Below are 25683 nucleotides of genomic sequence, written 5' to 3' on the forward strand. Positions count from 1 at the left end.
CACGACCTTCCCTTCACAAAACCGTGCTGACTATCCCTAATCAATTTATTCTTTTCTAGATGATTATAAATCCTATCCCTTATAACCTTTTCCAACACTTCACCAACAACTGAGGTAAGGCTCACTGGTCTATAATTACCAGGGTTGTCTCTACTCCCCTTCTTGAACAGGGGAACCACATTTGCTATCCTCCAGTCATCTGGCACTATTCCTGTAGACAATAACGAGTTAAAGATCAATGCCAAAGACTCGGCAATCTCCTCCCTGGCTCCCCAGAGGATCTGAGGATAAATCCCATCCGGCCCAGGGGACTTATCTATCTTCACCCTCTGAAGGATTTCTAATACCTCTTCCTTGTGAATCTCAATCCCGCCTAGTCTGGTAGCCTGTATCTCAGTATTCTCAACAACATTGTCGTTTCTAGAGTGAATACTGTTGAAAAATATTCATTTAGCGCTTCCCCTATCTCATCTGACGCCACACACAATTTACCACTACTATCCTTGATTGGGCCTAATCTTACTTACGTCATTCGTTTATTCCTTAAATACATATAGAAAAGCCTTAGGTTTTACCCTGATCCTATCCGCCAACAACTTCTCATGTCTCCTCCTGGCTCTTCTGAGCTCTCTCTTTAGGTCTCTCCTGGCTACCTCGTAGCCCTCAAGTGCCCTAACTGAGCCTTCACATCTCATCCTAACATAAGCCTTCTTCTTCCTCTTGACCAGAGATTCCACCTCCTTCGTAAACCATGGCTCCCGCACTCTACAGCTTCCTCCCTGCCTGACAGGTACATACTTACCTAGGACACACAGGAACTTTTCCTTGAATAAGCTCCACATTTCTAATGTGCCCATCCCCTGCAGTTTCCTCCCCCATTCTATGCTCCCTAAATCTTGCCTAATCTCATCATAATTGCCTTTCCCCCAGCTATAACTCTTCCCCAGTGGTATACACCTATCCCATTCCATCACTAAAGTAAACATAACAGAATTGTGATCGCTATCACCAAAGTGCTCAACTACTTCCAAATCTAACACCTGGCTGGGCTCATTACCCAGTACCAAATCTAATGTGGCTTCGCCCCTTGTTGACCTATCTACATACTGTGTCAGGAAGCCCTCCTGCACACACTGGACAAAAACTGACCCATCTGTAGTACTCAAACTATAGTGTTCCCAGTCAATATTTGGAAAGTTGAAGTCCCCCATGACAACTACCCTGTCTCTCTCACTCCTATCGAGAATCATCTTTGCTATCCTTTCCTCTACATATCTGGAACTATTCGGAGGCCTATAGAAAACTGCCAAAAGGGTGACATCTCCTTTCCTGTTTCTAACCTCAGCCCATACTACCTCAGTTGACGAACCCCCAAACATCCTTTCTATAACTGTAATACTGTCCTTGACCAACAATGCCACACCTCCGCCCCTTTTACCATCTTCTCTGTTCTTACTGAAACATCTAAATCCTGGAACCTGCAACAACCATTCCTGTCCCTGCTCTCTTTCTCTGCTTTGCAATTGGTCCTTAACTGATCTGCTAATGTCTGGACTGCTGTCCTTTATTATAGAGTTAAAATGCCTGAAAACAGACCCATTGCTCCCACTCATCCCCGCTGACCAGGTTTCCCAAACCAAACTAGTCCTGTTTGCTTGCATTTGTCCCATATCCCTGCCATGAGCCATTTTCATGGTCATGTTATCTGCCAGTACAGAATTGAGAATAATTAATAGTCTCTTAAGGTTTCTTATCAAAGGCTGAATGGAAATTTTTCCTAATAGCAACTGCTCAGGCCATTTTGTAGACAGAACAAAAACCAAAAGAACTGTGGCTGCTGTAAATTAGGGACAAAAACAGAAGTTATTGGAACAGCTCAGCAGGTCTGGCAACATCTGTCAAGAAAAAAAACCAAAGTTAGCATTTCGCTCCAGTGACTCTTCCTCAATGTTCCTCCTGTACTGAGGAACACTCACCTGATCCGAAATGCTAACTCCGATTTTTTCTTCACAGATGCTTCCAGCAACTTCTCATTTTGTAGAGATGTTTTGCATGACTAGTTCAAAGGTTTAAACTGTTGGGGAAGACTACATCAAAATGGAAGCATTTTCATAGTGTAGTGGATGGTCTGAGATTGTATTAAAATGTGTGTGTTTGTGTGCTTGAGGTGTGTGTGGTGGTTGATCTGATCTTGTATTGGAGTGTGTGGCTGGCAGACGTTCTGATCTTGTATTAGCACGTATGTGAGGTTGGGTGGTCTCCTCTTGTATTATGGTGTGTTGTAGGGGTGGGCTGAGTTGTCATCCCAGGCACTGAGCTCAACTATCCCCAGTACCCTGTCAGCAGCTTCATCACAATTGTACTACCGATTGCCCGTGACGCACTGACGTCTATGTACGTCGCACCCCAGCGTGCGTCACGAGCCTGACGTCCATTGCGCACAACCTGCGCGCGCGCGTTCCAGAAACAGTTACGTTGCCGCCAGTGACCCGGTCGATGTTCGGTTTGGGTTTTATTAAGACGCTCTCCGGCGCCCCGCGACGCACAAGGTAATAAGTGACCGTTCCGGTGCGTTTCCATTGAAGATCGGGCCGTGTCGTCGCCGCGGCGGGTGCCGTCCGTTGATGTCTGCGGGACGTCAGGACGCAGACGGGCTGGACGGCGTCGAGTGTTACGGACGGCGGCGTCAGCTGCGTCGTTGCCGATCGCGGGGCTGACCACCCCAACGCCTTTTGTTGCCTCAACCGAACTCGCTGGCGGGCAGTCCCCGCCCACAGACGCCGCTGATAGGTGTCTTGGCCACGACAGTGCTGGTTCTTCTACCTTGGATTGGTCTTGACTGCCGTCCATCAATGTGTGGTCGCACCGTCAAGTATGGTTGTGGCTCCGCTTGCTTTTCGGCGGTTGATTGTGGCGATTGTAAATACAGTAGATAAAACCTTGAGAGTGGCTTTTGCTTCTGTTGTTGCCATAGGATTACACTGTCAGCACCAGGTCATTAAATTGCAACACACGTGGGTTGGTGCGCCTTTTGAAACATGACATGTGAACGTACTGATATTAAAAAAATGGCGCAGGCATGCTGTAGGAGGCATTTAGCTACAAAGAAATGAAATCCTAGAACGATTTATCTCAATTCCATTTAATGCTAGCATGCAATTATTCCCTGTGCTGTTTTGCATCTTTATGAAATTACCTAAAGAGCGCAGAATTTGAGTGAAATCAACCGTATCTCGCATTCTTAGCAATGGCTAGTAATATAAATACCATAGATTTTGTATGGACTTTTGTACATTTTTATCTGTACAGTATATGTTTCCATCCTTCCCAGTCATTGGAAATATTGAATAGATTTATTGAGATTTGCTTTCTGTATCAAATTGATTAGATAAATGACTAAGTATGTACACCTTGTCACCATCGATATGTTTTTGTATTCACATTCCAAAAGAGAGTGCATGTGAAACATTTGAGACTAATTTGGAGGGGCAGGAGCGGACAGCTTGAGTGAAAATTGGATTGACAGTTGTCTGCTTTGAGATTAGTGTTTCTTTAAGTATACCATTCATAATTTAAAAATAAAGGCAAGTAGATTTAACAAAAATATAAGTTAATATTTAGTACTACACCAGCTGAGATGATAGTCTTAACTTGTTCAATAAATTTAATTCCAGTCAAAATAATTCAAAAACTTGAACTGCACTCTCATCTGACTAAGTAGCCTTATGCCGGTTTGTTTTGGATTTGGCAATCTTTTTAGGCGGCACTTGTAAGTGGGAATTGTTTCACACAGTCATTTAATAATAAAATTGGTCAGTTGTAGATTGTTAATGTCTCAGTGAATTTGTTTCTTTGGGTTTGAAAGAAAGTGCGCCCATTCTTGATTAAAATGCAAGGTTTTGGGTGTGGGTTTACAATTTCTTAAAAATTGAAATCAGTTAGTGATGAGTTTGTTAAACAGGTGTCATTTCTTTGCTAACAGTAATGATACAATACAGTACGATACAGTCATATCCAGGACTGCTTATGCATCAGAGATAATGGGAACTGCAGATGCTGGAGAATCCGAGATAACAAAGTATGGAGTTGGATGAGCACAGCAGGCCAAGCAGCATCTAAGGAGCACAAAAGCTGGCGTTTTGGGCCTAGACCCTGCTTATGCATGTTGTGGTTGCAATAACTGGCTGATGAAAATTTTACACATCACTCCAGTCATGTAGAAAAACATTGCAACTAATTAACATGAAAAAGCTAGGTGCTTAAATCATTGCTCCAGTGGTTAATGAGTACTTGAGTGTAAGTGTATTCACTAACTGAATGTCAATGAGTCAGTGATTCAGTGAGTTAAAGAATATTATGTTAATTTTGCAATGCCACCAATTTCCCTATTCCCTTATTACTTCAGAAACCTTTTTGAAATATCTTTGTTCCCAGAGCCTGTCTTTCTGGTTCATTAATCCAGTACATAACTGCTAAGCTGATGCTAGTTCAGTCCATTGCCGATTTACTTGAGGAAACCTGTTGAATTATGCATTCTATGCTTTATCCAAACGCCACAAAACTACCTCAGATTATTTCATGCCAGTGTTCAGAAATGCTGCTGTTCGTTTTAAGCCACGATCTATCAGTAAGCATAACACCTTTGGACTCGTTGATTTTCTAGCATCAAAATATAATCTGTTTATAATGGATAACTAGTTAATTGCAGCAACAAACATGCCCTTTTTCACAACAGTAAATTGTTACTGTTTCGTACTGTTCCATATTTGTTTTCATAACCTTAGTTCTGTAGCGCATTTTGCAGAACAACACAAAGCTAAGTTGGAAGCTTTGACTTCCATAACTTTGTTGGACAGCAGACAGGAGATGAGTCAATTTTCAAAAAGTAAACCGATCAACCGTATTTAGATTACAGTGCTAATCTTATAAAGGAGGCTAGTCCCCACAAAATGTAAAATGATAGCATAACCAGCTAAATGCTACTGAAACTTGCACAGGAACAATCAGTGACAAGATGAACTTTGCAAGGGAAAAAATTCCAATTGACAGTTTGCATCATGGAAAATGAGAAGCATTGAGATTAAATGTAAATCCAGGAAACTATGCAGATTCCATAGGCACATGATCAGACTTCCATGCTCAACAATTATCAAACTTCTTACATGAGACTCAAGGTGCTCTGGTTATTACTGGGCATTTAATCTAACAAGACATTGTTGAATGAAAATTTGAGTGTTGTTGCTGTGTTGTCACTACGTTTATGAAAAGAGGTGTAGAATTATATAGTATTTTATAATACTTAATTGTACAATACTCCTACAAATTCTTTATTCCTGTTCATATAATTTAAAGAATAGATACTCCATCTGATATGATACTTAGCCAACAGACCACATGTTTACAAATTCAGGCCCTGGTTGTGATGAGGTGTCTGCTGCCACCTTCATGTCAACAATTCCAATATTTATGGAGTAATTGGGTAGATGGTCACCTCTGCTGCTAGGATTTTCAATAGTGCTGAAAACCAGAATTTAATGTCAGTTCTTCAATTAAATTGTTTATTTCATTTCCCAGCCAAATGCTGGACATTTTGAGGCTGTTGAAGGGAAAGCATATGGTACAAGTTGTGGACGTAGAGTCAAAGGACGGTGATATTGTAAGGGGTGGAGAAGTTGAGACAGTGTGGAGGGCTGTGGAAGACATTGAGTGTGGGTCAGTAGGAATATTGGAATGTGGGATAGTGGATAGCTCTAGTTAAGAGCGTGGTGATTGGTGGTTTGTGGAAATTGGAATAGGTCAGCTTCCTGGGCCTGGGGTGGGACTTCTGGTGGGCCAGGCAAAGAACTACAACACCTTTTTGCTTTTTCAGCACTCTTTGCCAGTCTTTACCTGGTGCTCTTGCCTCCATTCAGCTGCTGTTTTTCTTGAGTATTGGATTAGGAGGACACCCTGTATTTGTTCTTTTGACGGCCCATTTGATTTGTAAGGTTGGGCTTTCATGTAGTGTCAGAGTCATTCAAACTTCAAAATCTCAGTGAGCCACTGTCTATGATATCTGGTTTGATATAACTTTCAGACACTAAAGTACATAATTTACTGTAGGCTGAGCACGCACAGTGAATTTGGTGGTGTTCCACTTCTTCAACACCAGCTTTTTGGAAAAGGTGGCTCTCACAATTTGTAAAGTGAGACCTTTTCCAATGCTTCATTAGACTTCCTGTTGAAGGCATTGGATTTGACACATTATTGACTTCCAGGATTTTGACTCAGTGATAGAGGAGGAATGTGATCTAGTTCCAAGTCAGAATGATGAATGGCTTGCTGGGGAACTTACAGGTGATGGTGTTCCTTTGCATTTTCTGCTCTTGTTCTTCTAGATTGTGGTGGTTGTGGGGTTGGACTATGCTTTTTGTGTAATGTTGATGAATTCCTATAGTGTCTTGTAGATAGTAAACAATGCTGCAACTGTGTGTCAGTGATGCAGGGAGTATATATCTATGGCTGGCATACCAAATGATGAGGCTGCTGTCTTCTGAATGTTTTCAGGCTTCTTGGGTGCTGTTGCATCATTACATCTACGCCCTTGCTCTGTTTATTAATGTAGCTTGACTTAAAACTTTTCCTCTAGGAGGCCATTTTCCTTAAGCCAATCTCAAAAATGTGTAAGTGCTTTGTGGACTGAATAGTATTTGTTTATACTTCCATTACACATTCACAACTGTGAATTTGCGTAGCTGAAGATTTGGGATTAGTAAATGTGATATTTGGAAAAAATTCACTTTTCAGTGTACTTTGTTTGGTGGTTTTGGAATCTGAAGGCACATGTGTGTTGGTTTTACATTTGATTAATGAAACCCTAAGAAATGGAATATACATTTTTTTCACATAATTATAAATGTAACCCAATATCAGTAATAATTCCAGAAAGTGAGCACTGGGCAGTTGGGTGTACACCAAAAGAGATTAAAGCTTTGCATGACACTATCATGATGTTTGATTCTTTAAAAGAAATGGTTTCTTATTTCCAAAATCTTCCATTGTGCATGTGGCGGCAAAAGCTATTATCCAAACTTATTTGTTCAACTCCGATTCAAAGTATGAATGCGGCACAGCATTTGAGCAGCTTTTCGCAACTAGTTAAATCAGGAAGCTCCACAATTGATTACTTTCAGTTCTAGGTGTATAATTCAGGATCCTTATTTGTTAGCAAGTTGATCTCTGGGCAGGTTTTGTGTTTCAGAAAAAAAAATCACCAGTTGTTTCTGGAGATAAATCAATAAAACGAATTTCTGAACTTTATATGTGAAACGATTTGTTTATACTATGCAACTGCACGGAGGATAGTAGCCAGAAAGTTTGTAATACAACTGGTGAAACTCCTGCTAACCTGCCTGGCTCTGCTCTGAATACTGACTTGATGGTGGTAGGGACCTCAGCAGCATACTAAAATGGGTCACCTACTCAGTTGTTCTGGCTGAAGATCATTGCAAATGCTCAATCTAGTATTTGGCATTCTTTGCTAGGCTTATGCCCTCTCTATGAGGATAGATTATTTGTGGGGCCACCTCCTCTGGTTTATTGCCCACTACTATTCATGACTGCTCTTGGCAGGACTGCAGAGCTTAGATCTGATCCATTGGTTTTGTGATTGCTTAGTTCTAACTGTTGCAAGCTACAACATCTATTTGGCATGTAAAGTGTAGTAAATTCAATTTTTGGTAAGTCTGGTGTATTCCTTCACACTCCTGACTTGTGACTTGAAAATGATGCAAATGATGGGGTGTGAGTTACTCACCATAGAATTCCTAGCCTCTGATCTCGCTTGCAGCCACAGTATTTAGATGGCTGGACCAGTTCAGTTTCTGGTCATTGATAACTTCCAAGATGTTGACAGGAGGATATTTCAGTGATGGTAATGCCATTTAAGTATTGAGGACCAGTGGTTTGATTCTGTCTTGTTGGAGATTGATATTACCTACCATTTGTGTGGCGTGAATGTTTATTGCTGTTTATTTATCCAGATTGGCCGTCTGTTACTGCATTTGAACAGGGACTGAATTAGTATGTTAGGAATTGCAACAAGGGCTGAACACTTTGCAGTCATCAGTGAATATCCCCACTTTTGACCTTATGATTGATGTCGATGGTAGGAAATAAGGCTCCCTGTGAACGTCAAACAGAAAGCTCCAGAGTTGATTGAGGGCACTTTTTATAGAGTGGTGCATACTACAAGAGCTTGAGTGAAATATTTCCCCTACTAACTGCATTTTGATTTAGCCCTGCTTTGTTTCCTACCTTTTCTTATATTTAATAACTGTTACACTGCTGTAGTAATTTGTTAATTGGGTGTTTAATTAAAATGTAGAAAAAATGTGTTGGGTTCTTCATTGCAATGTTAAAATAGCTATGAAGCAAGCAACGGGTCATAGCCAAGGTCATAGTTCCCAACCGTTTGTTTCACTTTCTTGCGGTATTCCAACTGGCTGTCCTTGGAGAACGAACAAATTGTGTTCACTGATGACATGAAGCTTTTCAGGATAGGTGGCATCATTGAGGCTTGGATGCATATTATTCTCTTAACCGCAGCAATTTGATATAGTTTCCCTGAATTTCATTCTTTTTGGCTTTGGTTAATTTTTTTTGTTCATTCATGGGATGTGGGCATCGCTGGCTGGACCAGCATTTATTGCTTGTCCCTAATTGCTCAGAGGGCAGTTCAGGGCCAACCCATTGGTCTGGGTCTGGAGCCACATGTAGGCCAGACCTGGTAAGGATGGCAGTTTCCTTCTCTAAAGGACACTAGTGAATTAGGTGTGACCATGGTCATTATTAAACTCTTAATTCCAATTTATTATTGAATTCAAATTCCACCATCTGCCATGGTGGGATTCGAAGGTTCCCAGAACCAGGATCTCTGGATTACTAGCATGGCGGCAATACCACTAGGCCATCACCATCCCTGATGTGTTAATGTTACTTTACTCCTAGTGGGAAGATTTTGATTTTACCTTAATTATTTTAAAAGGAGCAGGGCTTGTGGCCAGTGGCTAAAATTTTAAAACAAATGAATTGGCTTCTTACCTACATATACTGACCATTAAACACATAGCCAGCACCTACTGGGAACAGTAGAAAACAGACCATATAAATTTGAACCGGCACAAAACAACAGCACTTCACAGGAAGGCTCCATAGCACGAAAGATATCACCTAGAATCATAGAATCCTTACAGTGAAGAAACAGGCCCTCAGAGCATTCCACCCAGACCTATCCCCCTATAACCCACCTGATCTACACATCTCTGAACATTAAGGGCAGTTTAGCATGGTCAATCCACCTAGCCTACACATCTTTGGACAGTGGGAGGAAACTAGAACACCCAGAAGAAACCCATGCAGACATGGGGAGAATGTGCAAACACCACACAGGCAGTTACATGAGGGTGGAATCGAACCTGGGTCCCTGGCGCAGTGGGGCAGGAGTGCTAACGAAATGTCTGCTATTAAACCTCCCAGCTCGGTGTACACACTAATATCTACAATGTATTGTAGCTTACTCCCATCAGGAATAGTGACAGTCATGAGAGAGCTATTTATCAGGAATCTGCACTTCTACGATCATGATTTGAGTGGCTGGCAGTTGGAGAGCTGTGGCTGCCTGCTGAAGTGCTGGGTAGTAGAGCTGTAGGAACTGGTATGGCCAGCTCACACCTAAAGTATCCACAGTTTAAAAACAATGGTGCTTAACCCCTGCAGCATTCACTGGTCAGAGTAGGCAGACTCCTGTGGTGGACTCCTGAATGAGTGTACCTTGCTGGAATGGAATTCCATGTTGACCTGTGTTCCAGAACCACTTCCAAGGATTTATTCCCCACTGTCAACCATCCGATGCAAACTCCCACAGTGTCTATCCATTGGCCTGGAGGAGATTCCTGTCTGTTTGCTGCCACACCCTATACTTTGACTTTATCTCCCACCATGCCTTGGTGTTCTTGCTTACTGCAGGGCGGCAATGGCCCCAGTCGAGGGATGACTGAATAGAAGTTCTCCAGCTTTTCACTGAGGATCTGCAAGCAATAATCCTATATAATTGTAATTAAGGTGTACACTACTTCCGGGCCAGCTATCTTTTTTATGATGCTGTGGAGTCCATGGACCACGTGTATATATTTTGAGGGAGGATGCATCCCCTTTTCAGTTATTTAAAAAGTCTTCTGTTTTTTGTTTGGTTACGTTTTAGCCTTGCAGTGCTGATCTTTGGGCAGCTGGTGTAGAGGAGGCTGGTGCAAATCAGAGGGACCACTTCGTGATTCCACTGTTGGGCCTGCCAAGATGCATATTAACAGGTTTAGGCAGCAGGGCTGTGTAGGAGTAGAGGTGAGATGACTGATCTCTAATGACCACAACCATATTCTTTTAACGCCAACCAGGGGAGAGCTTTCCTCAGATTTTTATTGGCTTTAGATTTGCTTGAATTCTTTGATGCCATACACAAGCATGTATGGCCTTGCTGTCAAGGGCAGTTACCTATGTAAATAAGGTCTTTTGTACATATTTGAAACAAGGCCATAATTCGGTCAGAAGCTAAGTGTCTCTGTTAGAACCCAAATACAGTGTCAGTGAGCATAGTATTGTTGATGGTTGGATTTGTACAGGACGTACCTGGGCAATTTTCCAGGTGTTTGGGAAGATGCCAGTGTTGTAGCCATACCGAAATTGCTTGGTTAATTTGGAAGTTGTATCAAATTTGGGAAAACAGGTCTTCAAATATTATTGTGAAAATATTGTCAGGTCCATAGCATTTGCAGTATCGTATGGAACGAATCAGTTGACATGAAGACTGACATCTTTGAAGGTGTGGACCTCTAGAGTGGCCGAGATGGATCGTCCACCTGACACTCCTGACTGAAGATTGTTGTGTTTACATCAGCTGTATCTTTGTGCTGATGTGTTGGACTGCCTCATTATTTAGGATAGGAATGTTTGTGGAGTGTCTCCCTGCATTAAGTCACAACTGGATATGGCAAGATTACAGATCTGACTTGTTGTTTGTGCTGTTGAGTACTGTTCAAAATCTATATTATTTAGCATGGTTGCAGTGTCATGCAAAATGATGGAGGATATCCTTAACGTGAAGACATCTCCACCAGGACTCTGCTTTGGTCAGTCCTACCAATAAGGTCACGGACAACTGTAACTGCGCAGGCACATTGGTGAGGATGAGGGCAAGTATGTTTTTCCTCCTTGTTGGTTCTGTCACCATCTTCCACAGATTCATTTAGCAGCCATCTCCTTTCATCCAAATGGTGTTTAATGTGGAGAAGGACTGATTCATCAGGCAATGAATGGTTAATAGCAGGAAGTTTCCTTGTCCTTGTTTGACTGATACCATGTGACTTCATGGGGTTTGAACGCAATGTTGAGGATGCTGAGGGTAGCTTGCTCCTTACTGCATATCACTATGCTGGCCCTGGGTGCTCTGCCCTGCTGGTCAGATAGGACATACCTCGGGACCATGATAGTGATGTTAGGAATATTGTATGTAAGGTGTAATTTTATGAGTATGACTTTATTCACTTGTGGTGTGTGAGCCTCACTGTTTGGCCAGCATTTATTGCCCATCCCGACTTGACCTTGAGAAGGTGGTGGTGAGCCGCCTTGTCGAACTATTGCAGCCTGTGTGATGTACCCACAATGCCAGTAAGGAGGGAATTCCAGGATTTTGATCCAGCGATTGTGAAGAAACAGTGATATATTTCCAAGTCAGATATGTGAACGGCTTGGAAGGGAACTTCCAAGTAGTGGTGTTCCTATGTATCTGCTGCTCTTTTCCTTCTAGTTGGAAGTAGACATGGGTTTGGAAGGTGTGGTCTAACGATCTTTGGTGAATTTCTGCAGTGCATCTTCTTGTGTGTACAGCTGCTGCTGAGTCTTGATGGTGGAGGGAGTGCATGCTTGTATATGTGGTACCAGTTAAACAGGTTGTTTTGTTCTGGATGGCATCAAGCTTCTTGATTGTTGTTAGCTGCAACCATTCAGGCACGTGGGAGTATTCCGTCACATTCCTGACTTGTGTCTTGCAGGTGGTGTACAGGCTTTAGGGAGTTAGGAGGTGAGTTGCTTGCCACAATATTCCTAGCCTCTGACCTGCTTTAGTGGCCACTGTATTTATAAGGCAAGTCCAGATAGTTTCTGGTCAATGGTTTCTGGTGGGGCTGTTGCCTGACTAGTCTGTGAGACAGCTCTCCAAGTTTTGCCATTCGTCCCAAGGTGTTAGTAAGGAGGACTTTCCAGAGTCAACAGTTTGAGTTTGCTGTTGTTTTTTTCTCTGATTCTCATTCTCTGAATGTGACTGTCAGGCTGTTGATGGGCTAGTTTGATCAGTAGTGTTCTAAATTTCAGTAAAAGCCCTGAGACTGCTGAGACACTGGTCATTGAATGACGGCAGTATCATGAATTGAGTGGTATCGGAGGTTTAATTATGTCTTGATATAGATATAGAATTTAAAGAGATATTCACTGACCTTGGCCATTCGTCATGTTAAACTTCTCATGGCACTGCATCCACCTTCTCAGGCTTTACTCCTAATATTGATCTCCATGGCTATCTGCTGTTTCTGGGTCAAATTTTTTTTTATGTCAACAGTTCCTCTTAAGATTTCTCAAGGGCTGAACTTTGGATTTTTAGGGCTCTGTTTTATTTTCAGAGGCTACCTTTTTATTCATCCTAATCCCATTGTTAGATGAGATGCGGTTATGTAGTAACATTACCTTCAGTACTTGTGTTGATATATGGCGTGTTTGAACTTGTAGAAGTAGAATTGATCAATTTCCCCACAATTATCAACTTTCCATTATACTTACAAACCACAGCACACAGGGAAAACTTAACACTCTTGGACGCTACAGTATTTAAATTTGCAGAAGACACCAGCCATAAGTTACCAACAAATACATGACACATGCTTTGTAAAAAGCTCATTAATTTGGAAGGAATACATTACCTGTAGCTGTTATTCCTGGTGAGCTAGGTTTTTCTTTGTTAACAGGCTTCCTTCATCAGCTTCCCTCCCCTTCCCCTTGCAGCTGTTGGGTTCCTCCCCTTCCTGTAGGCAAACTGGTTATTAATAAATGTTAATAATAATAATCTATTAATAAAGCCTAGGATACTGTATATGTTGTGAACTGTGGTCTCAACCTGTCCCACCAGCTTTAATAAGTTATGCACATATACACCCAGGTCCCTCTGCTTTTGCATGCCCTTCAGATTGTACGCCTTACTTGCTAGTTTCTCTCTGTTTTTCCTATCAAAATGTATCACCTTTACACCGCTCCATATTATACTTCGTTTACCATCTATTCACCCACTCCAATTTATGTCTTCCTCCAACTGTTATGATTCCAACAGTTACAATGTTTCTTCTTTGGTAAATTTCAAGCACTTGGAAATGTGCATAGGGAAGATCCAAGGCAATATAAATGAACAATATCAGAATGTGAACTGGTCTTGTGGAACAGGAAGTGAAGACAGCAGAGAATAAAATTGAGTGGAGAACAATACATCGTGTGGTCAACCGTCAGCATGAGGATGGATGAAAGATGAGACAAACTTCTGTTCAAAGTTCTAATCAAATTCTACTGATATACAGTTTCTCTGTAAGCCCTGCTCCTAAAGTGGAAACATCGGAAAATCAGCAGCATTGATGCATGTTGAAAATCTTCTATGCAACCTATTGTTTGTGCACATAACATGGTTACCAAATAACTACTTAAAATAACTAAAGTATGGCTCATGAGTATCTTACAAAACCTGAGGTTGAAGAATCGTTTGACACTGAAACATAAACTTTATGTCTGTTCTTTGACCGGTTACATCAAGTTATGTTTATAATGCGGGTTTTTGTAAGCTTAGTAATTTGTTGAAATTATGCCTTCTTTTTTAGCTGGGCAGACGTCTTTGATCAACTTTCTTAGACCTCACTGCAGCTATGGCTACTCCTGACGTGAGTGTTCATGTGGAGGAAGTGGTTGTCGTGACAACACCTGACACTCCGACAGATGGAAATGCAGTTGAAGAGGTTAAGACCGTTTTGGTAGACTTCAAATCAACCCAGCCTAGGTAGAGAAACATGCTTTGATTAAAGTGTTTGATTAATGAAGCCATCAGATCTTAAATGCTTCCAAATCATCCAAGCAATAATGGCTTAATGCAACTTTACATTTTGGCAACAGTTGACATTATTGCAACCTAATTATATCAGTTACTTTACTTTTAATTTTTGCCAGTACTGTAGTAAGGATAATACTCAACTTAAGATGGGATTTTCTTTAAAATGAATTGATAAATTCAGTTGTACAACTGTGAATCCTTTGCCTTCATGGATGTTGATTGTATCATGTGCTTGGGCAACCAGATAGGGTTGGTAAGAGATTTATTAACATGTTATTTTTCAGAAAGGAAATTTACTTTTCTGCTTATCAAAATCAATCCTAGAGATCACATTAACAATGGCAATAATTTACAATTATGCAACACCTTTCTCGCAGAAAAAACTCAGACCATTTCATTGAATCATGCATAGGCTAAGCTTTAAGCCACTTAACATCTGTATGCTGTGATTTTCACTTCAGCCAAGAATTTTCCATCTCGTTTTGAAGACATGCAGTGACTCGACCAATGCTGCACAAGCTGGCAATGTACTCCAGGCAGCATAAGAGGAGCAGGAAAGTTCACCTTTTTGGGTTGGGATCCTCCTTCAGAAATGGCTGAAGGAGGGTCCCGACCCGAAATGTCAATTTTCCTGCTCCTCTGATGCTGCCTGGCCTGCTGTGCTCCTCCAGCTCCACACTGTTGTCTCTGACTCCAGCATCAACAGTTCTTACTATTTCCTATCAATGTACTCTACGTGCTTACTACTCAATGCATATTTCTCTTCATGCATAATTTATATGTATTTAATGCAACCATATTCCAGTTCACCACTATTCACAGGAAAACTGTTCTTGTGTGCTTTTTAAGTAAAAGTCACAGTAGTTGTAAGAAAAAGCAGAAAAGACAATTAGCTGATTGCAAAAGTCAATAAATGCTCAAAATTTTCAAAGTGCATTTACCATTGGCCAAACAGTGATTGTTCTTTTCTTAATCTGGATCATGTTTTCTATTTTCAAAATCTCTTCAGCAGAGATATATTGCTGTTTTACAAAAACACAAAAAGACATACCAACAAAATTGGTGTTTTGTAGACTTTTTCCCATTGGGACCCCATCATAGTACCTGAAAATTTCTGTGACTGTAGAACTACGAAGGAAACCTAATAAGAGGGCTGGAATTTTGGTTAAGAATCAGTAATAATGATGAGTATTGGTGAGGTACCTGTGGTAGGGAAGTGCTGAATAAGGTGGAGATAGAGTTGTGGGGGGGTCTGATGACCTGTGACAAAGGGTACGGTGTACGGTGTGAGGACCTGTGACAGTGTGAGAGAGTTTATGGGAAAGGTTTGGATAACAGTGCGAGCAGGGGAAGGATGAATTGTTTAATCTGTAGGGCTTAAGCAAAAAGCACCAACATCTCTTCAGGGTTTTTTTATTCACTCATGGAATGTGAGCATCACTGACTGGGCCAGCACTTATTGTATATGTCCAGGTGCATATCTCTACTTCCAGAACGCATTTGACAAAGTATCTCACAAAAGGTGAAAGCTAAGAGCCCAAGGTAGAAGCTAGTTTATTGTTGTGAACAGCGAATTAATAACTGCGCAGGTAGCAATCATTGGGGATCACAGTTCTCCTTCAGGTTGGCAACATACAACAGGTTCTAGAGGGATCAGTGCTGGGACCACAACTGATTAATGACAGGCAGGAAAGAAGCGAAATGTACTGCAGCCAAATTTCCAGACAACACCAAAGTAGGCGGAAAGGCAAGATAATAAAGTGTGAAGCTGGATGAACACAGCGGGCCAAGCAGCATTTCAGGAGCACATAAGCTGATGTTTCGGGCCTAGACCCTTCATCAGAGAGGGGGATGGGGTGAGGGCTCTGGAATAAATAGGGAGAGAGGGGGAGGCGGACTGAAGATGGAGAGAAAAGAAGATAGGTGGAGAGGAGAGTAGGGGTGGGTGAGAGGAAGAACAGGTTAGGTTCTTCCTCTCACCCATCCCTTCCTCCCACCCCAAGCCGCACCTCCATTTCCTACCTACTAACCTCATCCCACCTCCTTGACCTGTCCGTCTTCCCTGGACTGACCTATTCCCTCCCTACCTCCCCACCTATACTCTCCTCTCCACCTATCTTCTTTTCTCCATCTTCGGTCCGCCTCCCCCTCTCTCCCTATTTATTCCAGAACCCTCACCCCATCCCCGTCTCTGAAGGGTCTAGGCCCGAAACATCAGCTTTTGTGCTCCTGAGATGCTGCTTGGCCTGCTGTGTTCATCCAGCTTCACACTTTATTATCTTGGATTCTCCAGCATCTGCAGTTCCCATTATCTCTAGGCGGAAAAGCAAATTGTGAAGGGGATACAGGTAGATTATAGAGAGATCAATAGACTGCGTAAGTGGGCAAATAGTTGGCAATGGAGTACAATGTGGGAAAATGTGAAATTGTTCATTTTGGAAGAGAAACCTAAAGAACAGCATTGTTTAAATGGAGAAAAACTTCAGAAACCTGCAACACAAAGGTACTTGGGGGTAATTCTGCACAAAACATAGAAAGCTAACACACAGATGCAGCTGATAATCAGAAGGCAAATGCAATGTTGGCCCTGTTTCAAGGGGGTTGCTTTTTAAGAGTAGGGAAATCTTTGTTTCAGAAAAGATGTTATTTCATTAGAAGCAGTTCAGAGAAGATTCACAAGAATGATCCCTGTTGTGGAGGGATTGTGTTATGAGCAAAAGCTAAACAGGTTGGGACTCTGTCACTAGAGTAAAGAAGAATAAGAGTTGATCTCATTGAAACATACAGGATTCTTAAGGGAAACAAAAACGAAAGAACTGCGGATGCTGTAAATCAGGAACAAAAACAGAAGTTGCTGGAAAAGCTCAGCAGGTTTGGCAGCATTTGTGAAGGAAAAAACAGAGTTAATGTTTCAGGTCCGGTGACCTGAAAATGTTACTTGTACTTATCAGTACAAACCTGGATGTTGTCCCATCGTTGTGTATCTGGATATAGTCTGCTTTGATATCTGAAGAATTGAGAGTTAGAGGTCAGTCATAAGGCAGCTGAATATGGTTGGGCCTAGGATACTATGCTGAGGAACTCTGCAGAGAGATCCTAGAGTTTAGATGACTGAGCTCAAATATCCATAATTATTTTGTGTCAGGTGTGATTCACCCAGTGGAGAAACTTGCCCAAATTCACATTGACTCTAAGTTCACTAAGGCTCCTTGGTGCCACGCTTGATCAAGTGCTTCCTTTGTGTCATGGGTAGTTGCTCTCATCTTGCTTTTGGAATTTGGCTCTTAAGTCCATGTTTAAACTAAGACTAGTGAGGTCAGAAGCTAAGTGGCCCTTGTGGAATCCAAACTGTATGTCAGTGAGCAGGTTATTGCTAGACAAGTGCTATTTCATAGCATTGTTTATGACATCTTCCATCGATTCACTGATGATTGGGCGTAGACTGTTGGAGCAGAAATTGGCAGAAGAAATCCAACCCGGCTTTTTGTGTACAGGACATACCTGTTTGGATTTCCACATCGGTAGATGCCAGTGTTGTAGCTGCACTGAAACACCTTGGCTAAGGATGTGGCATGTTTGGAGCACAGTTCTTCAGTACTAATGTATTTATTGCTGTAATATTGTCAGGCCCCGTAGGCTTTGCCGTACCTAGCGTCTTTGTTTGTTTCCTAATATTATGTAGAGTGAATCAAATTGGATGAAGATTTGCATCTGTGATGGTGGAGACCTGTAGCAGGAGGCTGAGATGGACCATCGACTTGGCAGAAATTTTCACCTTACCTTTTCACTGATGTTGGGCTTCCTCATCATTGAGCGTGGGCTTATTTCTGAAGTGACCACCTCCAGTGAGTTGTTCAATCGCCCAACATCATTTATGAGTGAATGTGACAGGACTACAGAGCTTAGATTTGATCCAGTGGGAATCACATCCCTGTCTGGCACTTGCTATTTATGCTGTTTTGGCATACAAGTAATTAATCCTGTTTCGTAGCCTCATTCTTTTTGTATTTAGGTATGCCTGATGCTGCTGCTGGCATTTCCACCTGCACTCTTTATTGAATCAGGGTAGACTCTCTGGCTTAGATAACAAAGTATGAAGCTGGATGAACACAGCAGGCCAAGCAGCATCTCAGGAGCACAAAAGGTGTCATTTTGGGCTTAGACCCTTCATCTGAGAGGGTCTCTGATGAAGGGTCTAGGCCTGAAACATCAGCTTTTGTGCTCCTGAGATGCTGCTTGGCCTGCTGTGTTCATCCAGCTTCACACTTTGTTATCTTGGATTCTCCAGCATCTGCAGTTCCCATTATCTCAGACTCTCTGGCTTGATGGTCATGGTAGCCTGGGGGATATACCTTGTCGTGAGGTTACAGATTGTGTTGGAGGACAATTCTGCTGCCTCTATAGTGGCGTGGTGGCTCAGTGGTTATTACTGTTGCCTCAGAATGCCAGGGACCCATGCCTAATTCTGCCCTTGGGTGATTGTGTGGAGTTTGCACGTTCTCTTCATATCTGTGGGTTTTCTCTGGGTGCTCCAGTTTCCTCCCATAATCCAAAGATGTGCAGTTTAGTTGGATTGGCTGTGCTAAATTGTCCCATCATGTCCATGGTTGTGCAAGTTACATGAGTTAGCAATGGCAAATGCAGGGTTACAGGGATAGGGTGGGTGGATTCTCTTTGGAGGGTTGGTGCATACTCGATGGCTTGAGTGGCTTTTATCTGCACTGCGAGGATTTTATGATTCTATGGTGGCCTACAGCCCACCTTATGGATGCCTAATTTTGAGTTGCTAGATCTCTTTGCAGTCTGTCCCATTTAGCATGGTGATTTCACCACACAACAGTCACTCTGTCTGACGCTGCCATGAGTAGATGCATCTGGGGTAGCAGCATTGATTGGGATAAAGTGAAGTGTGTTTTTTCCTCTTGTTTACCTTACCTCCCACCACATACAATCTAGCAGTTATGTCATGTAGGATTCTACCATCTCAGTAAGTAGTGATACATACAAGCCATTCATTGCAGTGGACATTGAAGTCCCTCACTCATAGTGATTATGCAACCTGTCTACCCTCCATGTTCCTTCCAACTAGCATTCAACTTTGAAATGTATTGATTGATCGGTGGTAGGTAGTTGCAAGAATGAAAGTCCCTGCCCTTGCTTGGCCAGTTGCCTTTAGATTTCATGGCATCTGGAGTCAATGTTAAGGACTCCAAGGACAACTTACTTTCAATTGTGTACAGCTGTAGTGATGTTATTGTTTGGGACATTGTCTGTAAAATATGACTCCATGAGTATGAGTACATTAGGCTGTTGCTTGCTTCTATGAGATAGCTCTCCCAATTTTGGCACTTGCTCCAGATCTTGGTAAGGAAGACTTTGCAGGTTAACAGAGCTGTTGTTTGTCATTTCCGGTGCCTTAGTCAATGACTGGGAATCTGTCCAGTTTCATTCTCTTTGAAACATTCTAGATTAGATTCCCTACAGTGTGGAAACAGGCCCTTCGGCCCAGCAAGTCCACACCGCCACTTGAAGCATCCCACCCAGACCCATCCCCCTATAACCCACACACCCCTGAACACTACAGGCAATTTAGCATGGCCGATCCACCCAGCCTGCACATCTTTGGACTGTGGGAGGGAACCGGAGCACTCGAAGGAAACCCACACAGACACGGGGAGAATGTGCAAACTCCGCACAGACAGTTACCCGAGGCTGGAATCAAACCCAGGTCCCTGGTGCTGTGAGGCTGCAGTGCTAACCACTCAGCCACCGTGCCGCCCGTTCTCTTGGTCAATACAACTAAGTAGCTTTGAGGGAAATTTAGAGTCAATCAGGTTGATTGATTTCTGAAGAAGGGTCCTGACCCGAAACGTCACTTTCCTGCTCCTCTGATGCTGCCTGGCCTGCTGTGCTCATCCAGCTCCACACAGTGTTATTTCTGACTCCAGCATCGGCAGTTCTTACTATCTCTTTTTGAAATTATCTTTCTTTATGCCTGATGGTGCACCTTTCTTGCATGTATTGATGGCAGATGTGGAATAACAAATAAATGTTCTGACACAATTAAAATCATCTTGTTCTTGTTAGAACATTCATTTAGGGATCTGCAGAGTTGATGCAGAGTGAAGTCCTTTTCTGTAAAATTGCAGTCTGGATAGATTGCTACTAACTGATGACATTATGTCTGCCTTTGATGCAGGAACAACTAGCGCATTGAGAACAATACAGCAATATTCTATGAGTAAACAACAACAATAGTACCAACGTTTACATATGAAATTCTCCTCAGGGTATTTCATCAGAGAGCTTGGAAACAAAATTTCACAACAAGTTATATGAGATATTGGGATTGATTGTCAAAAGATTGGCCCAAGTAGTTAATTTTAAGACCATAAAAAATAGGAACAGAAATAGGCCATTTGATCCCTCTAGCTCCAACATTCCTGATATTGACTTTGCTATCTTTTTCCAATTTGCCTCATTAGTTTGTCTACCTTATTCCGAATACTTCATGAATTAAGAAATTTCCCTTACACTTTTATGTTTGCTTGGTGCTATGTGACATTCACACATTCTGTCCCATTTTCTTTTCTGGTAACAATCAGCCCCATCACTCACCTGCATTCCTAACTTCTCCTATACCTTTTCAAACACTGCAAGTAGCTTTTCATGATCAATTTATGTTAACTATACAAATCTGAGTTAGAAGTATGAATTTCTTGACAACTTTGAGTTTCAGTGTCTTTTGAATAAAATGGTAATACTGAAATAACTGGTTTCTGTATATTCCATGTAGGTTGCCTGGGCTTGTCATTTGATTATAGGAGCCATTTAAAGACATCAGTATTCCTTTTGAAAAAAAATCTTTAGTCCTTTAAAGTCTTGGGTATTAAGGTCAAATGACGGAAGTTGAAAATTGATTGTTCATTAACAGTATGATAGTAACATGGATTAATCAAAATTAGTGTGCCCAAAAGGCCAAAGTTGGATAGCACAGATTTTTTTTTAGCTGAGGACTGATTTGAAGGTAGTTCAAAGAATGTTTTCTTAACATCAGAATATTCACCTGCCATAGGACTGAGGAATCCTGATGTGTCAATGGAAAATGAGACAGGAGTGCACTGTCCTTCCACTTACTTTTCCAATGGAATATCTGATGGTATCATTTACATGAACATGGTTTTTAACCAAGATTTGTGTGTGATCATCATGCAGCAAAAATGAGTTTGTACTAGATTATGTATGTGAAAATATGTACCAAAAAGCCCAGTTTCCTGGTTTCTGTCTATTTCTGATAACACCAGCATGGTTTCAAACTATTGAGGTTCAGGTATCATTAATATTTGTGTTATTGAAAGCAATGCACTCTTGCTGTCTGGATTATTTTAGTATTTGTTTTGAGAGCAATAATGCTTCCAGCGAACAAAAACTGTCAGCCATACTCAGAGAGGCTGGGAACTGTAGAGTAACTTGGACTGTGTGCTTTTCAAAGAATGTATATTGTAAATCAAAGTGTTGAATATGTATTGAGACACTTCAGAGTGAAATATGTTTGGAGAATGATAAAAGATCCTTTTCTGTGTATAAGGAAAGGCATTACTATGTGGCTGGCTGGGCTATACTGCATATATAGTACACCGTTTATATCTGTTTCATTTTCTGTAATTTTCAATTGAAACTATTTGACGTTGAACTATATACCTGACATAGAATGTACTCTGAAACTATTAAGATTCTCACAGTCAAGTTGAATGGAGCTTGCTGTCTTAGATATGTTAAATTTTCTTACAATAGCTGTAATATTCAAACCATAATGTTTTTCTATTGTTTTGTGTACAAATGTGATGAATAAAATACACGATTAGGAAAGAAATTACCCAATAAAGCAACACTTTATCAATTATTTAAAATAATATATATTTAGTGCCTCATATAACATTGTTTATGGTTCATATTTGGCTCAACTGGTATTATGGGAAGGTTCTGTTAAGTAAAAGAGAGCACCAAATTGATTGTCTTATAAAGCTATATATATACTGTCTTAAGGCCCTGATACATGATGAAAACATCGTTAATTATGAGATGATTGGTGATTATGCTTGTAAAATTGCTGTTTTAATTTCACATAGCAGTCATGTTTAAAACATTTTGCAAGATAATTTGTACAAAAAACCAATTTTGTATCATTTGAGAAAAGCTTGTGTCAAGTGGTAATTATTAAACTAATTTCATAATGCTGTTTTGGGGTCAACTTGCTAAAGATTTTGGCTCTGGGAAAGTTTTGTCAATGTTGACAATGCTTTTCAAACTGAGGCATTTGTAGTTGTGGTACAGCCCAGATAGCTAAGTGGTAATGCCTCCCCTTTATAGCAGAGAGAAAAACCTTTATTGCACTAAGTTGACTGAGGTTGAAGAAGGACCTCAGACCTGAAGACACGGCAATGCCCAGGCCTCCTGTGGTCAAGTTTGACAATAAAAGTATAACACTTTGAAATTAGCCATATTGTGTTACATTTGTTTAAAATGATCATTAATTCATCTTTTACATCTGAACGAACAGATGAATTAAATGGAACATTTTTGGAATTCTATAATTGGACATTAGGTACAGGTTATTACATTTTAAATAAATGACATTTTTATTCATGATATTAACATTTGGTTGGTTGTAGTACTCAAATACTTACAACATTCTTTGTTTCTGACTGAGAAGTGGAGGATTAAGTGACGATAGTATGGACTCTGTCAACACCCCTGGAACCTATTCATCTTCCTCCACACTGATCCAGAAAGGTGATATAATTGGTAAGTGGAAAAATTGAATTCAGCGAGTAATGGATAATAATATATTGCAGTAATAATTTTGATTTAAACTTAATAACCTACTTTATCTACTCTCGCTGTTAAGAATTGGTATTATAAATGTAGATCTGAATGGTATTAGTGAAGGAAGGGCTAATTCAGAGTTGTATTTTTTGTGATGAGGGATAAACTTGCATTCCTCTGAAAATAACTTCAAAACTTCAAAATTTTGAATACCTGCTGCTTCTGAGGGACGCTGCAATTTATAAAACAATATCTAAGAATATTTCATCTGGATTTTAGCTTAGCAGTTGTTTAAAGTTGGTGTTTCACTTGTTAAATCCTAATTTACCTGTGTGTTAGTTGGAGGCAAGAGCTTCAATTCCTGATATGCCCTGGTACTGCTGTTGCATTTGTGCCATCGAACAGGCAGGGATGATTTTCTGAGCATTCCAGGTACTTTGGTGGTCTTTGCAGGGACAGTAGTGTATGTGCATTTGATGGTGTGAAAATCTGACCAAAGGTTTCATGTCAGCATGAATAGCCATGCCACGTGACATGTTGGAATCAGGAAAAAGAAGCTCCAGGCAGCAGCGGTAGTTAGCAAGTTTCAGACACTCAGGGTTGAGGAGCTGAGAAGGTGGTGGAAAGTCAATGGCTGTATTGGAGAGAAGGGAGCAGCCAAAGACAGTGACTCGATTTGCTAAAGTGCCGTAATTGGCTCTGAGGAGTCATTCAAGTTCTAGGAACTAATTTCATAGCAGAGAGTGAAAGTAATATAAGCCCAAAAGCAGTATGTTTTTGGTGCAGCTGAGAAATATTAGAGCGTGGAGAAACCCTAGGTAATGCCAAAGAGCTGGAATTGTGCCAGTGAGGAGTAAATAGACCTTAGTCTTTGGAGTCCCATGGAACACAGACCTGGGAAAGAGATTACCTACTAGGATGCGCTCAGTCATTGCGGCAGTCCCTGATGGAATAACTTTTGTAAGTTCTTCTGAAGTTATGCCTTTGAAAATGAAGAATTAGAATTTCTTCTAGGGAGATAAAGTTGATGTGAGATTTGGTGTCTGTAGTATCATTACCATCTGGATGGGTTGCTGAGTAAACTGAGGGGTCTGTCTTGGTACATCTGCTGTTTAATGCCTTCTGAGGGATTTTTGACCACGATTTGTGTTAAACCATTTTATCTCATGTTAGTTGTAGATTTCCAAGTATATAAATTGTTTACATATTGTAGTTTATTTTAAGGGGGAATTAGTTGGCTCAGTTGGCTAGATGGCTTGCTTACAGTGCAAAGGGATGCCGGCAACCTGAGTTTAATTCCCACACCAGCTAAGGTTACCATGAAAGGTTCTCCTTCTCAACCTGTCCCCTCGCTAGAGGCATGGTGCCCCTCAGGTTAAACCGCCACCAGTTGTCTCTGTCTAATGAGAGTCCAGGCTTTGGTCTGGTAATGCTATGGTAACTTTACCTTTACTTTTAGATTTTTTACCTTTCTAACCTTCTGGGTACGGGTACATTGCAAGTTCACAATAAAATTTTTGGTCTCATTTGGGTTGTAATAACTCTTATTCAATTGTTTATATATTGACTCAAGTACTTGCATTCTGAGTAAAAGAGATGACAACTGTTTTAATTCTTCAGATTAAGTAATTCTGCATAGCTAACTTCTCAACTGCATATTCACTGGAGTTTCATTATTGATCACCCAAGGAATTGAAATGGGGAAGAATACAGAATTTCACTGGTTTGTAATGAGTCTTTGAGCATGTCTTGTACAGAAACCTAGCATTCTGTGAAAATTGCAACATTGTAACATTCAGAGGTACAAAGAATTCCAAAGTTGCAAGCTGGCAATATTCTGTTCTGTACTGTGTCGGGGTGGGCTTGTTGCAACGTTTTTAAGATTGCTCGGACTATTTCTGGTGTCACGAATGGTTGACCATCGAAGGGGTAGCTGCCACGTTAGGAAGACTCAATTGTCCTGCAATGAAGGAGTCAAGAGCAGTAGGATGGATCTGTGCTGTTGGAACAAACTTTGGATGAAGCTCTAGGAATTAATAAGCAGCTAAGAAATAGAGTCAGCACTTAGATGTCCTGGAGAACTGTGAAAGTGGAAAGGTCACTGGCTATAGTTCTGGGGAAGTTATCAGGGTTTTGGAAGAAGCCTGCATGCATTAGTACTTAAGTGCAGCTGAGAATGTGGTTGTTGAAAAGACTATAAACCATATTTGTTTTGATGCAGCATGATGGACCGTACGACCTCCTTTTACTTGATAACATTTCTGTGATTTTGTTAATGTATCTGAGCAAGATTAGAACTTGGGGAAGGCCCAGGGAAAGTTTTTAGGCTGATGAAGCTGCCCGTTAGCAAAAAAAATTAAGAATAGGAGCAACAACTGGCCATTTGGCCCGTTGAGTTTGCTCACCATTCACTGTAAAGCTGGATGATCCTCTATTTTTCAACTGTACTTCTCTTTCCCCATGCCCCCTGAAGTGTTGAAAAGCCGGAGTAGCATCAGTGTTTCAGTAGTGGAGTGCAGTTTTGGAGCCAAGGTGAGTGAACCCAGGACTGGAAGGTGATGCAGTCTGTGCCGGTGGCACAGTGGCTCAGTGGTTAGTACTGCTGCCTCACAGCACCAGGAGCCCGAGTTCAGTTCCACCCTTGGGTGACTGTGTGAAGTTTGTACGTTCTCCCCGTGTCTACATGG

General features: G+C 41.3%; 1 protein-coding gene across 6 annotated transcripts in view; it reads left to right on the forward strand.

Moving 5' to 3' along the window:
• The first annotated feature begins 2430 nt into the window (after positions 1-2430).
• gmeb2 (glucocorticoid modulatory element binding protein 2) overlaps positions 2431-25683 on the forward strand; it is a 53210-nt gene continuing 29957 nt past the window's right edge. The window contains exons 1-3 of one of the 6 annotated variants that reach the window (XM_048550191.2): positions 2433-2549; positions 13944-14119; positions 22884-22975. In XM_048550191.2, the coding sequence (XP_048406148.1) occupies positions 13989-14119; positions 22884-22975 (223 nt within the window). In that variant the 5' untranslated portion in view covers positions 2433-2549; positions 13944-13988. Of the gene's footprint in view, positions 2550-2570; positions 3019-13943; positions 14120-22842; positions 22976-25683 lie in introns of those variants that run through there. The other 5 variants (XM_048550192.2, XM_048550193.1, XM_048550195.2 and 2 more) reach the window with 5 other exon arrangements.

This window comes from Stegostoma tigrinum, chromosome 19 (assembly GCF_030684315.1).
Source record: "Stegostoma tigrinum isolate sSteTig4 chromosome 19, sSteTig4.hap1, whole genome shotgun sequence".
NCBI lineage: Eukaryota > Metazoa > Chordata > Chondrichthyes > Orectolobiformes > Stegostomatidae > Stegostoma > Stegostoma tigrinum.